General features: G+C 38.2%; 1 protein-coding gene across 2 annotated transcripts in view; it reads left to right on the top strand.

Annotated features, from left to right (window-relative positions):
• Positions 1-15,678: 15,678 nt before the first annotated feature.
• The window catches only part of poglut3 (protein O-glucosyltransferase 3), a 57,249-nt gene continuing 54,268 nt past the window's right edge, over positions 15,679-18,659 (top strand). The window contains exon 1 of one of the 2 annotated variants that reach the window (XM_039745615.1): positions 15,679-15,738. Coding sequence is in view for 1 of the 2 variants with exons in the window: in XM_039745614.1 (XP_039601548.1) it covers positions 15,997-16,207 (211 nt within the window). In the remaining variant the exon portion in view is untranslated. Of the gene's footprint in view, positions 15,739-15,896; positions 16,208-18,659 lie in introns of those variants that run through there. The other variant, XM_039745614.1, reaches the window with a different exon arrangement.

The following is an 18,659-nucleotide window of genomic DNA, read 5'->3' as shown; positions in this document are numbered from 1 at the left end:
ACCTAAGATTTTGTGTTCCTTCCGTAAAAGTTTGAACTGAGATCCATTTTTTCATTTTTCTCCAATACTCTTACTACAATACTGGGTCACAAATTTTGAATTGTCCTTGAACAGTAATCCACTTCACATATTAAAGTCTTTAAAGCAGGACGTTAATGTGGTTCCACATGCAATCTCCCTCATGTCATATACCCTTAGGTCTTATATGTATTTGATTACTGTTCCCATTGACCATATTATTTTAATTTCTCTTTTTAATTAAATTGCATAAAATACATAATTTCTTTTCAATGGAACATATTTGCAGATCCATTTAAAAAAAAAAAAAACAAACATTCCATGGCCATTGTCATTGTTGTCTTTGTCTAACCCGCTTTGTCCTAAACAGGGTTGTGGGGAGTGCTGGAGCCTATCCCAGACTGCAACACAGGAACAAACCCTGGGCAGGGGACCAGCCCATCACAAAGCGAGCACAGATACATACATACATACATGCACACATACCAGTCATACAATTGGGCCAATTTAGTATCACCAATCCATCTAGCTTGCATAATTATTTTACTGTGAAAGGAAACTGAAGCACCTAGAGGAAAACCATGCAGACACAGGGAGAGCCCGGGAAGCGAACCCTGGTCTTCTTACTCTGAGGTAGAAGTGCTACAATTGCACCACTGTGCCGCCCCATGGACAATGCATTTATTAACAATGCAGGGGTTCAGTGCTGCTTTCTTATAACTCCTGGGATGGATAGATTTTATTTGAAGGCACTTGCCCACTTTGTAATTGTTTAGATACAGTTTGCACATTTCGCCCATGTCATTTTTTTTCTAGGTACTGCAGACTCTTCCCAATGTCAAGGATGTTTATGTTTACAGACACTTTATGTTCAGCAGTTGAAGTGTCTCCCATTCACAGTTTAATTCTGACTTGCGATTAATGCTCTTGGGAAAGAAAATACATTGAAGGCTGAAACAATCAATGTTGGACATCACCTTGCAAAGTGGATAGTGCTGCAGCCTCACAGAGCCAGAGCCATGGGTTTGATTTTTGGCCCAGGCATTATGAATGAGTCCATGTGGGTTTCCTCCAGATACCCTGGTTTTCTTACATCAGAAGTTTATACCTGTTAGAAGTGTGTCCAGTGATGAACTAGCATACCATGCAGGGTTAGCCCTGGTCTTGCATCAGATGTAGTTGGGATGTGCTTCTCCCAATTCCCTGACCCTGTGATCGAAACAGAAGGTTCAGAGACATGATACATGATTAATGCAACGAGAAGGCCTGATGAACATTGTCGATAAATTTGCTGTGCAAAAGATTAAGAGACCTGGTTTCTGTTTCTGACATGGTCTTTCCATATGTTGGGTTTGCAGATTCTCCTCTGTTTAGCTAATGATATTGTCACTGTGGAGATCCCATACAGTCCTAATATTTTTTTATTCTGACACATCAGTTAAAAAAAGCATGCAACGTTTTTTGTCTTAATAAACATAAACATATGCTATGCACCCATCCATTTTCTAAACCCGCTTTTCCAAGGCAGTGTGGTGGGAATGCAAGAACCTATCTCGGCAAGTATTGGGCACAAGTCAGAAATAAACTCTAGACAGGGCACCATCCCATCTCAGGGTGAAAACACACACACGCAAATTTAGCTCAATAATCCACCTAACCTGCATGTCTTTGAACTGTGGGAGGAAACCCATGTGAACAAACTCCTTGAAGGCATCTACTGTTTGTGCATGTATGAGGTGTGACAATTAACTGTCATAAACATGGGTTAAAAAAAAAGGGGGTCAGCCCATCACAAATAAATTGAACAGGGACAAGTAGCCAACCAACATTGCTATTTAGAAGTGCTAAAAAGGTTACAGGATTCTCTTTGAAGGAAAAGACCTGGGGTTTTCAGACAGGTGGCACCCAGCGTCAAAACAGTGCTAGTGTTTCTGTGTGGTTTCCCTTTCTTTTTTAGATTTGCATCAATGTTTCCCACAGAAATAAATCCGAGGCCAAGAAAGTAGCAGAGATAAAAAACGAAATTACTAAAATAGATGAAGAACACGCCAGACTACCAAGCAAGACTCTACATAGGAGAAGGCAGGCTCTACATCCGGAATTAAACCTCTTGACAACTAAAAAAAATGAACAACTAATTTACAAATCCAGACATCATTACTATGAACATGGGGAGAAAGCTAATAAGCTTTTAGCTCAACAAATTCACAAGCAAGAAGTGCGCAACGCAATCTCAGTAATCACTAACACGAATAGAGATAAAATCGTCGAACACAAAAATATAATGCACACTTTCAGAGACTACTATAAATCCCTATATACTACTGAGTTTAAAGAAGACAATACACAATCTAATGCATTTCTGGATACATTACAGATACCACAAATAGACGCTTCTAGTGTGGAGGAACTTGATAAACCTCTGCATTATCAGAATTACTAGATGCTATAAAGTCACTTCAAGGTGGGAAAGCAGCAGGCCCTGATGGCTACCCTGCAGAATTTTACAAGAAATTCTCCGCTCAGCTAGCTCCCCTCCTATTAGCAACATTTACAGAAGCCAGAGATAACCAATCTCTTCCACAAACCTTTCGCCAAGCACTAATCACTGTCTTTCCAAAACAAAATAAGGACTTATTACAATGTGCATCATACAGACCAATTTCACTTCTGAATAACGACGTTAAAATACTCTCTAAAATCATAGCTAGAAGGATGGAGAAAGTGCTACCCTCGTAATATCACAAGACCAAACTGGATTTATTAGGGGCCGCACTTATCTTCAAATCTTCGACGCCTGTTTAATGTAATATACTCACCAACTAAATCAAACACCCCAGAAATATTATTATCATTGGATGCAGAAAAGCATTCGACATGATTGAATGGAAATACCTTTTTACTATATTGGAGAAGTTTGGGTTTGGCCCAAACATTTGTGCATGGATTAAATTACTGTATACTAACCCAGAAGCTTCAGTTTGCATCAACAACATTTGCTCAGACTACTTTAAACTAGAACGTGGCACTAGACAAGGATGCCCTTGTCACCGCTGTTGTTTGCATTGCCATTGAACCACTGGCAATACATTGTCGAAATACTGATCAGATAAAGGGGATTAGCAGAGAAGGACTGGAACAGAAAATCTCATTATATGCAGATGACATGGTACTGTATATATCAGACCCAGAAAATTCTGTGCCTGCAGTCTTAGCAGCACTCACAGAATTTCAAAAGATCTCTGGTCTCAGAATTAATCTGAATAAAAGTGTACTCTTTCCAGTGAATTCTCAAGCATATAATATTAGATTAGATACCCTACCTTTTATCATTGCAGAACAGTTTAAATACCTAGGGTAAACATTACAAGTAAACATAAAGCTCTATATCAACAAAATTTTGCATGGGAAAAATTAAACAAGACTTGCATAGATGGTCAACCCTTCATCTCACACTAGTTGGAAGAATTAACACTGTTAAGATGAATATTCTTCCTAAGCTCCTTTTTATTTCAAAACATCCAATATACATTAATAAATCATTTTTAGCAATTAGATTCAACAATAACCTCATTTATTTGGAATTCAAAACATCCACGCATCAAAAGAGCGACCTACAAAGACAAAAGGCAGAAGGCGGCATGGCTCTACCTAACTTCCAGTTTTATTACTGGGCAGCAAATATACAGGCGATAAGAACCTGGACACAAATAGAAGAACATACACAGGCTTGGACCGCAATAGAAGTAAAATCCTGCAGTACTTCTTTGTATTCCTTGCTCTGTGCTCCAATAAACACACGCTATCGGCAATATACTAATAACCCAATTGTGCTCCACTCACTTAGAATCTGGAACCAATGTAGAAAGCATTTTAAGACGGAGAAGCTTCTATCTGTGGCACCCTGCAAGAGAACCACCTCTTTCAACCTTCACAAACATATGCAGTTTTTAATATCTGGAAAAATTTGGAATTAACTTGCTTAGAGATCTTTATATAGACAACGTCTTTGCATCCTATGAACAATTACATTCCAAATTTAACATTCCAGCTACACATTTCTTTCACTATCTTCAAATCAGGAACTTTGTTAAACAGAACCTTCCAGATTTTCCTCATCTTGCACCCTCATCCATGCTGGAAAAATATTGCTCAATCTCAAGGACTTAGACTCCATCTCTACAATATATAAAATCATTTTACAATCCCTCCTTTCAAAGATCCAAGAGGACACTGGGAAAAGATCTCTCAATTAATATATCAGAAAAGGAGTGGAAAGTAGCAATGCAGAGAATTCACTCAAGCTCCATATGCGCAAAGCATACAATTATACAACTCAAAATTATATATCGAGCACATCTGTCTCGACTAAAACTCTCCAAAATGTTTCCAGGGCATGATCCAACCTGCGAACGTTGCAACCAAGTCCCAGCCTCACTAGGTCACATGTTCTGGGCCTGCACCAAATTAACATTATTCTGGACAAAAATTTTAATTACCTTCAGACAGCCTTGGACTCACAATCCCTCCTAACCCATTAACAGCTGTGTTTGGGGTTCTTCCAGAGGGCTTAAAGTGGAGAAAGACAAACAAATTGTGATTGCATTCACTACACTTTGGCACGCAGACTTATTCTGATAAACTGGAAGAACCCAAACTCTCCTCTTTAAGTCAGTGGGAAACCGATGTGTTATATTATTTGAAATTGGAAAATATCAAATACTCAGTTAGAGGATCCGTACAGACTTTTTCAAAACATGGCAGGATCTAATCAGTAATATTTTAAAATAAGTTTATAAAGCACAGAGAATTTATTAATTTAGGTATGTTTACAAGCCTTAAATTTAACGCTTTTGGCTTGCTCTCTCTCAGGGTGGGGATCGATCTGTTCTTAACTTAATTTTTCTCTTTGTAAAAATTTGATTGCTTTGTATGGATTGTAATAAAATTAATAATAATAAAAAAAAAGATTTGCATCAATGATATGGGATTTATCAAAATTAATTGCATACCATTTACAAATTTAATTCACTTCATTGTAATCATTCTGTAATAATACAATGATACACAGAATTGCCAAACTGTTCCAACTACCATTGGCTGCTTTAGTGTTGTTAGAAGACATCACAAATGTAAGAATTATAAGAGAGTGCAAATTTACAGATGATGATGACTATGGTTTCTAAGTCGATTTCGATTTCCAAGAGCCATCCTCTTACAGTTGTGTGCTGAACTGGCACCAGCTTTACAAAGGCAGACTTTGAAAAATTGTGCTGTACCTGCTCTTTTGCAAGTTCTGTCCACTCTCAGGTTTTTAGCCACAGTAGCTTTTTAACATGAACTAGCAGATCCGATCATAAAAACCACCAAGTCACAATGTGCCAGCTGTATAGGATGGTATTATCGCCTATTATCCAGATAGATTAGATTTCTTTACACTTTATTTGAACTGGTAAACATGAAAGCGTAATTTGTGGCAAAATCCGGTTTTCCAAATGTAATCACAGCGGTTGATTGCACACCAAATTGCTATTGCAATGGTGCTGGACACATTACATCAGCCAGGGATGTATCACCAAAAGAATGAGCTGGCATTACATCATCTATAGCAAGAGAGCCTGTAAAAATGGCAGCTCCGCACAGTCGCAGGTGCTTTTTCCCAACTAGAACGGCAAATCTTATCCGATTGGTGTTAATGCTACACTATAAAGGTGCCTACAAACATAGAATTTGTATATGTAAACAGAAAGCATTTCCACTCTGTTAATGCGCTGGTCTACAGTCCATAGAAAGTGTGTCAAATTATGCAAGCATGTAGCGTGCTGCACAATCGTGGCTTGCTCGTACCTGAAGAGATGCAGCATGATGAACCTGACCCTGATCCACCAAATGATCAGCCAAACTCGACTCCAGAACAGTGGCCATCAGTACACAGCCAGTGGTTTCTGAGACAGAGGTGTGTGAGCAGTCAGTGTCAAAAATGTGCTGGGCACAGCAGCCCCATCACCACCTGGAGCTGTATCCTCAGCACAGGGGTCAGCTTCTGTAATATTGTCTGAAACAGAATAAAGAGACAGTGGGCTACAAGTCACCTTTTCACATCGACTCTGATATTTGACCACTTCTTTTTTTATTTCGGTTACTGTGCGACTTTCCGAACTTACCACCACCCTGTATCACTCCATCAGTTTCCTTTTGTTGCTTATACCACGGCTTAAGCCAACAAATACAACGCTTTTCCTTAGCTCAACTTCGCATTCACTGAAATTCTTCTTTTTTCCCCCGCATACTTTTGCCATTTTCTTTTAAGAAAACACTGAACGGAAGTGGCTATTTAAATTGATTTGCATAGTCAAATATGCAATTTTCAGGGAGGAATCAGGGTGGGTCTGTAGGCCATATACATGCGTTAAAATTAATTTTGATTGAGATTTATAAAGGGGAAGTGTGTGGAACTTATGCTTATGCATAGTTTTATGCATCTGAATTTTTCTGTGCATATGCTTTATTTTCAGTTTTGTCCGAATGCCATGTTTTAGTGTGAATTCTACTCACAACACTATACATGAGGTCCCAGAACTGTGGCCTGACAAGTGGATCATTCATCATGTTGATGCCCCAAAGCCATGATGTGTGCAGTGTTAAAATACAATACTGTCTATTATTTTGTATAGCACCATTCATTGAGTGCAAATGCAGAGCGAAGTTAATAATTCTCAGTCAAACTACATGTATAGATTATACTAATTACTAACTACAGATCTAGTGCACATATAAACACAGATTTGTTAAAACACACAGAAATAGGAATAGGTAGAAACTGATTACATGGAAACCAAGAATATCTATCCATTAATTAATGTATGTGTTGTGGCCAGATGACAATGTAGGAGATTATAATTGTAAAAGAGAAAGTCAAAAACAAAGTATGAGTCTTGAAGACCTCAGCCAACTGGCCTCCTGTCCCCTCCTGGGTTTTCTATAGTGGGGTCTGTGCTGGCCGTCCATTGTGATGATTACCAAATTGGATCATCCAACCTATCAACCTTACTTAGCCCTTGTGATTTCTGTCTCTTCCCAAAAATAAAAAACTGACATGAATGGACAAAAAGATTTTCTGATATTTCTAACATTTGGTGTAATGTGAAAAAGGAGTTCATGGGTATTCCAGAAAAATAATTCAGGTGTGCTTCCAGCAATGGCAACATTGTCAAAATGAATTGCTTAGCTGTAGAAGGAGATTACTCTGAAGTTGACAGTAGCCACTAGTGCACAGATACATACACATTAATTCTACAGGTTCATTCCGAGAATTAAGTTGTTACACTTTAAATGTCTCATATATTTCTTTTCTGTCTTTGCAACTACATAGTGTAATATTATGTTTTAAAATAATGTGTGGACATGGAATGATTGGAACTTCATTTTGCAAGTCACCCTAAATTCTACCTCCTTCAGAACAAATCAAGATTATTTTTCTTCCATACCGAAAGCAAATCATTTTGTCTCATGTGAAATCTTGCACGCCTTCAAGGCCAAACAGCAGCATATGTCAATCGAGTCGGTGCCTGTTACATAGTGTACTGCAGTCTGCTTAGACAATGGGAAGAAATACCATCTGCCAAATGCACAAATGTAGGTCACACATTTCAAGCAACAAGAGAAAAATTAAAACTGTCCTATTGTTGGTTAAAAGCAGACTTGAGACAAGTTAAATAAGGAATCTTACCAAAAGCTTAACTAGAGGCCTGACAAACTTGATTCTACATTAAAGAAGAAATGTACGTGTGCAGGAATAAACACAGCAGCGCCTGAAGGCATAGCAACGCAGCATTGTTCACCATCAAATTACTCAGAGTCATGACTAATATGCAAATGACACTATGTTCTCGGTTGTCTTTATGTTAGTCTTCAAAATCTTAATGTTACTTTAATTTAAACCACAATATAGATTGTTTACACCTAGATGAGTTTAATAAAATTACAGTGCCTATAAAAAGTATCACATTTTATTATACAGCATTGAATCACAATTAATTTAATTTAGCTATTTTCACACTGATCAGCAGAAAAAAATCACTTTAATGCCGAAGTGAAAACTGATCTCTGCAATGTGGTTTAAATTAATTACAATATACAACACAAAATAATTAGCTGCATAAGGTATTCAGTCCCATCAAGTCAGCATTTAGTAGATGCACCTTTGGCAGCCATGATATCCTTGAGTCTGAGTGCTCAGGGTCTCTGTCGGCTTTGCACATCTGGACACTGCAATTTTTCTCCATTTTTGTTTGTAAAGCTGCTCAGCTCTGTCCAGCTGCATGAGAATCATGAGTGAACAGCCTATTTTAAGTCCAGCCATAAATTCTCAATAAGACTGAGATCTGAACTCTGACTCCCCAGGAGCCTCATTTATAAAGCTTGGTAAGCACATTTTGAGCCACATTTCGTATGTACTTCCCACACAAATGTCAGGATTTATTAAAGAAAATTTGATAGGGTGAATATACATACTGTATATTTATGACAACTCTGACCCATGCAGCATTTTGGAGAAATTATGAAATGACGACACCCTTGATCAAGCAAAGAAAGGCAGCCAAAGCAGCTAAATGATGACTGATGCATATAACAATTCATATCACTGAGCAGTTATCAGAATATGCATTGGCATGACAAACATATTATACAGTGGGTGAAATAATTATTTGATCCCTTGCTGAATTTGTAAATTTGCTTACTTACAAAGAAATGAACAGTCTCTAATTTTTATGGTAGTTTCATTTTAATGGAGGGAGACAGAATATCAACCAAAAATCCAGAAAAAAACACATTACATGAATGTTATAATTGATTTGCATGTTACTGAGTGAAATAAGTATTTGATCCCCTACAACCCAGCCACAGATTGGCTGTGTGCCGATTACAATCAATCAATCAATTACAGATACTCCTGATCTCAACTCGTTATGTGTATAAAGCACACCCGTCCACAGAATCAATTTCTTCCATCCCTACCTCTCCACTACCATGAGCAAGACCAGAGAGGTCTAAGGATGTCAGGGACAAGACTGTAGAAATGCACAAGGATGGAATCTCAAATTACACCTCAGAAACAGAGAATCTGACATACAGACTGTAGTTCCTTTTTGATTCCTTATAGTTCCTGATTGTGGTTACCCACTTGGTGCCTTACACCTTTCCCAAATCCCAAGAGAGCAGATGAGAGGGTTATAATGCCATGCATGAACTTGCACTTTCAGTTGCAGCACATAGGTAGATACACTTGAATGCAGGTGGTGGAGGTCTCGATGCGACAGGAGGAAGCTGCTCTACTAGCCAAGGAAGTTTTGCAGCATCATGATTGCATATATATAAGGATGATTAGCATGCTCAATCTATGGATGTTTTAGGGCAGTGTTCAAGGCACATTCACATACACATATTTACAAGGTGATTGTGATTAATAATATGTAGAAATGTGCATACTCAAGTTTTATAAATCAGAATTTTTTAGCATATGCGTTTCCCTGTTTTTTTGGTGTGCACATATTTTCATGCTGTAATCCATACAGAGTTTTATAAATGAGGCCCCACGACATTAACAGTGTTGTTTTTTAAGCAATTACTGTATAGCTTTACCTTTTTTCTTTGGTCAATGTCTTTCTGGTAACAGGTTTCTTGCAAAGTGCATCAGGTTTTCCTTAAATGTTGCTGCATTCATTTTTACCCTCTTTCTCACAAGCCTTCCTGGTCTTGCTGCAGAGAAGAAAAGATGGTGTGTTTTTGATAATGTACAGTACTTGGCCTGCACCAAGCATAGTGTTTTAGTCTGATGGCCACAAAGTTTGGTCTCATCATACCATAGAACCTTCTCGCAGTTGATTTCAGAGTCCCTCATGTGCTTTTATGTTCATGCTTTCTTTTTTTCTTTTCAGTGGCTTTCTTTTTGCCACACTCTTATAAAGTCGTGACTGATGAAGCACCCAGGCAACAGTCTGTAAAATCTCATCTTTTGTAGCTTGCAACACCTTGACAGTCCTCATAGGTCTCTTGTTGGCCTCCTTCACTAGGATTCATCTTGTATGATAATTCAGTTTTTGTGAACAGCTGTACCATACACTTCCATTTCATAATGTCTGATTTAATTGGACTCCAACGGATATTCAGTGACTAGGATATTTTCTCGCTTCCATTCCCAGCATTGTGCTTTTCAATCGCCTTTTCTTCATTATGTATGTTAGTTCACCATACTGACTCAACACATTCCAGACCTTCCAAATGAAGTACATTTATATTACAATGAATTGAAACCCTAGATAGCTGACCTCCATTGACCTAATTATGCGACTTCTAAAACCAGTTATGTGACCAATTATGCATCCATTTTCCAACCCGCTGAATCCGAACACAGGGTCATGGGGTCTGCTGGAGCCAATCCCAGCCAACACAGGGCACAAGGCAGGAACCAATCCCAGGCAGGGTGCCAACCCACCACAGGACACATACAAACACCAGGGCCAACTAACCGGCATGTCTTTGGACTGTGGGAGGAAACCGGAGTGCCACATTGTCACATTGTCATCTGGTCTCCTAACTGCGAGGCAGCAGCGCTACCACTGCGCCACCGTGCCGCCTGTAAACCAATTATAATAAATCTGAATCACTTTGCAGAGATCTGTTTTCACTTTGACATTAAAAAGGCTTTTTCCAATGAGCAATGTCAAAAAAGCTACTTAAATTAATTATAATACAGTGTTGCATAACAATTAAATGTTAGTGTCTGAATACTGTTTTTAGGCACTGCAGCATTCTGAAATATTTCAACATTTACATTTATTCTGCTTAACCACTGCTTCAAATCTATAGGTTTCTTCTTATATTAAGAGACAGTCCTGAAAGGTTGCTTCCCAAAATCCTAATCTTAACAACAGCTGCAATGGGAAATGTTCTCTGGAAAAGAAAGCAAAACACACTGGAAGGAGTCCATTTTTATTTATAATGAAGCCAAACAATACACACACACACACACTTGACTCCAAAATTGTAAAAACACTGGCAGCGCAGTGCAGTAGCTAAAGACTTTCAAGTCCAAGGTTACTGGTTCAGTGCTTACCCTTCCTCACTGTGTTAGCCTAAACATGTCACCTAACCTTTGTGTACAAAATATTTATAAACAGCACTGGCAAATCCTGATCTTATGCAATAAGTCACCTTGGTTAAATGCATCAACCAAATATACAGTATACCAATAATAAAAAACTACTTGTATAAGTAAATATTTATTGGTTAAAGGGAGTTAGAAATTACAGCTTAAAATGCATTGTAGTTAACTATCCACTGAACAGTCAGTCATAATAACAAAAAATTTTAAAATAAACCAGGATTAACATTACCTGTAACTGCCTCAGCCAAACATGCCCTGAGTTTTTTCAGGTATGGAAGGCAGAAGTTTCAGGATACGTTGCATTATACTCACTAATCATGGTGCCAAAGAGCCGAGACATGCTGCATGTTGATAAGCACGTGCAAGTATGCATTTCACTGTACTCTGTACATGCTACAATAATGACCATATAAACCTAGAAATAACTGATAAGCCACTTAATGTACTTTGCACTACAGTACAAGGGATTTTTTTCCCTCCTTGCATCTCTATAGAGCAATAGTTCATGCCACAGAATACGGATCCAATGATGAATCAAATATTATTTTATATAGTGCTTTATATGCTAACCCAAAGTACGAGTAAGGTCAGGATCAAGCTGTGCGTCAATAGTAGCGACTAATCAGCAGCCTAGCACTTCCAAACCTAATTCCTAAATTACAGAGCATTCAGAAAGTATTCAGATCCCTTCACTTTTTCACTTTTATTATGTTGCAGCCTTAAATCATTTAATTTCATTTTTCGCTACATTATCAACATTCAATGCCAAAGAATAACAAAGCAAAACCAGGATTTTAGAAATTTTTGCAAAAGTATTAAAAACTAAAAAGTGAAATATCACATTGACACAAGTATTTGGTCCTTTTGCAAATACACTTGACATTTTGCTTAGATGCATTTCACTCTATTAATCTTCACTGAGATGTTTCTACACCTTATTTGGAGTCCACCTGTGGTCAGTTCAATTGACTACACGTGACTAGAACAGACACACACTTGTCTATACTGTAAAAGGCCCCACAATTGAAAATTTGTATCAGAGCAAATACCAAGCCATAATGTCATAGGAATTGCCTGCAGAGTTTAGACACAGGTTTGGGTCATGGCACACATCTGGGGAAGGCTACAGAAAACTTCCTGCAGCATTGAAGGATCCCAAGAGCACAGCTGCCTTCCAAATTCTTAAATGGAGGAAGTTTGGAACCACTACAACTCTTCTTAGAGATGACCACTCGGACAGACTGAGCAGTTGTGTGAGAAGGGCCTTGGTAAGAAAGGTGACCATGAACCAGATGATCACTCTCTGTGAAGATGGGAGAAACTTTCAGAAGGGCAACTATTACTGTAACACTCCACTATTCTGTACTTTATGACAATGTGGCCAGACAGAAGCCTCTCCTCAGTAAAAGACACATGGTAGTCCACTTTCTGTTTGCAACAAGGCATCTTAAGGACTCACAGTCTGTAAGAAACAAGATTCGGTCGTTGGATGAAACCATATTCACCTTCTTTGATGTTTCCAGTTTAAAAATTCATTTTTCAGCATACATGTAGAATTAAATTTCATAAATTGAAAAAGTCTGTTTAAGTAGGTAAACTTTAATGATATAAGGTTTTCAGTTAACTTGTTTCAAGAAAATTGATCTGATTAAGTTTTTACAAAGAGGAATTAAACATGAAAATGTATGTTAAGCAGAGGGTGGCACAGTGGCGCAGTCGTAGCGCTACTGCCTCGCAGTAAGGAGACCTGGGTTCACCTCCCGAGTCCTCCCTGCATGGAGTTTGCATATTCTGCCCGTGTCTGCGTGGGTTTCCTTCCGGGTGTTCCGGTTTCCTCCCACAGTCCAATCACATGCAGGTTAAGTGCATTGGCGATTCTAAATTGTCCATAGTGTGTGCTTCGGGCGTGTGTGCCCTGCAGTGGGCTGGCGCCCTGGGCTAGCTGGGATTGGCTCCAGCAGACCCCCGTGACCCTGTGTTAGGATATAGCGGGTTGGGCAATGACAATGTTAAACAGATTGCCCGTTTTTATTTTTCCTGCCTAACTGGGTTTTTTTTTTTGTTTGTTTTTTTTTTTCTGTCCTTCTGGCCATCTGACTTCATCACCGAACTCATATAGATGGTTATATAAGGATGCTACTCTTCTACTTGATATTTATCTGTTTTAAAGATTGTTCAGATCCATTAGTATCTATTTATTTATCTATCTATCTATCTATCTATTGCCTTATCTTATTTGTTTTAATTTTCTTGTAACTTTCTCTTTAACATCTTGTAAAGCACTCTGTAAAACACTCAACAGTGTTTGTATGAAAATATGCTATATAAAGAAAAATTATTGCTGTTAACACGATAAACCTTATGTTCTCTAATGTTTTGAAAAAACTGAGTTCAAGTGGACCTTGCAGTGCACTTACAATTTGCATACTTTTGTGTCATAACAATACCAATTCCATTAAATTTAATTTTTATAAAAATATAAATACAAATATACACAAAATAAGCGCAACAGTAATTATTCCCCACAGCAGCCACCAAACCAACAACTGAATGCAAACTGAACAACACTTTCTGATGAGAGCCTCTGGGTTGCAACAAGCAGTGCAAAGGATACTCTGTCATTTTATTGTATTACAGAATTTCTGAGAAACAATGACATCTATTGATGTAGCAGATATAAATACATACATACATACATAAATAAATAAATAGAAATTCATACTGAGATATTTAGGACAGAAATGACTGGTCATTTCAGTTTGAAAGCTGTCTACAAACTTTTTGCTCTTCTACTGTTTGGCAGAAGGTACTAGAATGTGTAGACCGGTTCTGTCTGACTAAGAATTAATCTCTTCCCTCAGGCTGTTAGGCAACTGAACAGCCTTCTGTCTCCAAATTCATTTTGGACTTAAATCATTGCACAGCCTCTATTATTACTGTTGTCATCCAATAAAAACCACCTTTTGACTGTGACTGTTTAAACATCTTGTGATACACAAATTACATGTTTGACCTCAAGAACTCTCTGCCACTGACCTATCATTATTTTCCTCATGTCCAACATATTTGCATGTTTTCAAATGACCTGTCTATTTTATGCTGTACTGTTATAATGTCTGCACTGCACAATGCTCTTTAATTGCACATACTCATTGATTTATTTATGTATATAATCCTCTTTGTATGTAGCCCTCCCCGGAGTCAGAGACATAGCGACAGGACAGGTGAAGCAGGCAATTGCCTGGGGCCCTGAATTCAGAGGGGGCCCTTGTGGGCACCTGTTTATATATAGTAACAGCAATCACAAATCTTCAGGAATCCTTCTTGAAGCATAGCATCGACACACAACAATCGGAAGCCCCAATCTCTGTTGCAAGAGAGTTTGTAATGAATGTTACATTTTTAGTAACATTAAATGTAATCAGAGCTGATTTCATAAATCACAAACAGGATTTACAAGCCTGGAAGCAAACATTGGACTGCCTCTGTTTGTTTTGACAATTTGACCATTTCTGATTTGGTTTCAGTCACCGTAATCAGACAGTGTCCACAATCAGAAGAACCAGTCCGGACTCTTACTATCACTTTTGTCTCTGGTGAGAGAACTTTTTTTTTTAAATCCTTAAAGTTGATTAAGTCTTTCTTGAGAGTGAGCTCTAATTTCAATAAAGTGCAATGCTCAAAGGGCTTCGGACTTGGAGGACAAAGTAGTTGCATTCACTGTAGCCAAAATCTGCAAACATTGATTTTGAAAGTTACGGTTGTATCTTTACAAGTCTTTTTGTTTTTAAAATTTCTACTATGTGCACTATATTTATTTTTAAATAATACAATGTGCAATCTGTAGTTATTTTATTACCACGTGGACCTTGATTTTTTTGCATTTTATGTATGTTTTCAGGTTTTTAGATTTTTAAAACTAACTTTATTTACCTATTTTTCTGTTTTCTATACAAATGTTGTATTATTTGTTTTTTTTATAACGTCTGGGGCCCTCAAGCCCCTACAGTCACCTCTGCCCACAGTATCTACATTGTACTTGCACTGTGGCCTTGGGGAACGACGTTTCGTATCACTGTACTGCCAGTGAGTTCCTTTAAATTAATTTTCTACACAGTACCAGTTGTTGTTAGAATTTGTGAATCCAATTAAAGTCATAAAAGTTATTTGTTCACTCAGGTGCCCTAGTAGCAATAACGGAGAAAGGAGAACTTTTTCAGAGCACGGTATGCATAAAGATAATATTGCTGAAGACTTTATGATTTAATGATGCTAAAAACATTTTTTCAAACTTGTTTGCATTGCCTATTTATCTGAATACTTTCTTGTTTTTATACTTCAAGCATTGCTTTAGAATTACGTTAAAAAAAAAGAAATAAAACCAGTGCCCACCTGAGCGTTCTTCTTTGAAGAGCTCAATAAAATTCCACGGCGGAACAAAAAGTCTTTCCGCTTGTACATACCGGCTTTATTTTTAAGTAGCACCTGGGCAATTTGTATGGGACGAAACAAAGAGTAATTGCAGCGGAAAGCGTAAGCCTGTTGTTAATACGGTAAATTCAGTGAGTTATTTTTGAAGCGTATTGCATACAACATATCAATTACTTAATAAACGGGAAAGTAAAAAACGATACAACATATTGACTACTGTCTTAGCGTGTTAATAAAGCATCTGTGTCACGATTGGTCCCCCCGCAGACCAATCAAAAGTGGCCAAATTTCTAACAGAAAAAAGTTGGACTCGACCTTTTCTGCAACCCGGTTCCGTTACGTTTTTTTTAACCCGCCAATTCCGTCGGTGGTTGAGCAGCATGGCTCATCGTCGGTGGGAGCTGCCACCGGGAATTGCGCTGTTGATGCTCGCTTTACTGCCGGGAGGAGAGGGGGGTCGCAGTAATGAGATCAGTCCGGAAAAGACCCTAGTGTGGGGAGTGGGGCTGCGATCTGAGGTCGTGCTGCCGGTTCGTTACTTCTACATCCAGGCGGTGAATACAGCCGGAGAAAACTTCACCGTGTCGCCAGGTAAAACGACCCGCGCATCACCGCGAGGCAGCTACGCCCATGACTGGGTTGTGCCCGGCCGCTCCTCCCGTTGCTGTCCCATGTATAGTATGGAGGTGAAACTTTTCTCTGTGTCATTGCGTATGAATGGCATATCAATGGTCGCATAGTTCAACTCAATGACAGTTTTTTGTAAACTTAAGTTTATGTTGTGTTTTAGTCTGGGTGCATTTGAAAATGTGATAATTACTAAAGTTAATAATAATACGAAGAATGGATATATGGAAATGAATAACAGAGCAAGTAGGGTGTTTACAGATAGTAAGAGAAGGTGGACTATTAGTGGCACAGACAGTGTGACATTTGATTATCCAATATTCTTTCACCTAATCCTTGTGGACAAATAAAGTAAGCTCTAGCTGTCTAGATCTACATATTCTGATAGGGAGCTACTTGGCTCCAGAAGTATTACATGCAAGGCTGGCACAAACATGGGAGGGGATACCAGTCATTTCGAGGGTATGCACCCACACTCAACAACCTCATGCCAGTTAGGACTTGCCAAATTACCTAACATGCACGTCTTTTCCATGTACTGTATGAAGTTAAGGTAGTATGGGTAAATTGACACAGAAGAAAGTGCATATACCACACATCTGACTTAAACTATTGTGTCATCATGCTACTCACATAATCCAGTACAGGGTTTTTTTATTGGTGGGGGGTCTTTGCAAATTGGGCACAGGACAGTATTTGGTATTTATCTATTAAATTGTTTTCATAAATTAGCATTTATAGTCGGGCAGATTAGTGGCAGATTGTTAAGCAATGATGTCTCTCATCTCTAGGTAACCTGGCTTGAATCCTTGCCTGTTCATTTTCTGTTGGATTTTTCTTGTTTTCTTTTGCTTTGTGTGCATTTCTCTGCAGACACTTACTGTATGTCCTTTGGTATGGACTACTGCCCAGTCTGTGGTGGGTTTCTGATAATGCTTGGATGGATTCTTGCAGTGTCAGCACTCTGAGTTGGATAAAGCAGTTTTGGAAATAGATGGACAGATGAATGGATGTATGAATATATGTAACTTTCAGATAGACCACCATCATATGTCCCTTTCTCAAAAGATGTAGAAGAAGATTGTGGTTGCAAATAATCAGAAATTTGAGAATTAAATACTTAAAGCAACTTGCTGTACTTCATCTAAAATGATTTAGTTAAGTTTGCCTTGTACTGATGTGTCCAATATCTCTAGGGTCATATATTATTCATTTTGTATTTTAAGGGGTTTGATGTTTATAAAATCTATTCCTAATCAAAAGTGTGCATTTTCAGACTTAGTTAAACACTGTAAATTAAACACAAAGTGCTGTTCTGTGGTGTTGTAAATGAATTTGTGGTTCCAGAGACCAGTGACATGTTGCATGTGATTAGTACATAAAAGTAAAACATTTACTGGACTCTGTGTATGTGACAATAATCAGCCTGTAAACATATAAAAAGTTGTACAGACATCTTTCAACAGTATGACAATTCAATTAGATTACACAATGAGCAATACCCATAAAAATGATGTTTTTCAACAAACCATTACATTTTCAGATAGGTTACAGGGCAAGACAAAATCTTTGTAAATCTTGATATTGAGACTTTGTTCATATCAGAAGTGTATGTAAAAAATTATATAATTCTTTATAGCAAAGAATTTTAACATTTATGTCTGTCTCATATGTCAGAAAATGACTTAATGCTATGTCAAATTACATGAGTTGTCCCAGTGATTTTCAGTTGTAGCCTTCATTTATATAATCTTGGCAAGTCTGACGCAGTCAGCAACGCACTCCCATGAAGAACAGTTGTGTAGTGTGACATACTCAGCAACTCACTCAAACTAGTCCATGACTGGAGTCCTAACAAAATCAGATAGGTTCGTCTTCAGTTGTAGGGGTGGACTCTTTGTGCATGAGAGCTGACAAGCAAAGAATGCTCATCCAGAAGTACAATGCATGCATTGCAACGAATGACAAGTAATAAGGAACACAGAATTTTGGACCTCACAAACAGAAGAAAAGTTTGTCTGTCCGATGTCTTGTGCTTTACATATCAGAACAGAATGGAAAAAAGTACATAAAGGTCAGCGGTTCCAGCTGAAGTTGCTTTCCCTTTTTACCCTATGTAACACACCCGTCAGGTAACACACTATTGGCTGCCACAGAAAGGTGCGAGCATGGCTGTGCTGGAAGCTCTGCTGGAAGCTCTGCGGGTAGTTGGTAAATTAGACATGCCCAGTGATTTTGAGTTGTTTAAAGTGTCGTAGTCTAGAGATGAGATCAGAAATAGTAGTTGGCGTTTCTGACATACCCAATAACTACAATTCATGTAAATATGACATTGCCTTTAAGTATCACTGTCGCCTTTTATCTTGATGAACTAAGCAAGCTATCAGTCTCCATATTCTTATTTTAATTGTATGAT

The sequence above is a fragment of the Polypterus senegalus genome, chromosome 2 (genome assembly GCF_016835505.1).
Source record: "Polypterus senegalus isolate Bchr_013 chromosome 2, ASM1683550v1, whole genome shotgun sequence".
Taxonomy (NCBI): domain Eukaryota; kingdom Metazoa; phylum Chordata; class Cladistia; order Polypteriformes; family Polypteridae; genus Polypterus; species Polypterus senegalus.
The sequence above is the reverse complement of the archived record's forward strand: the minus strand, read 5'-3'. Positions and strand labels throughout refer to the sequence as shown.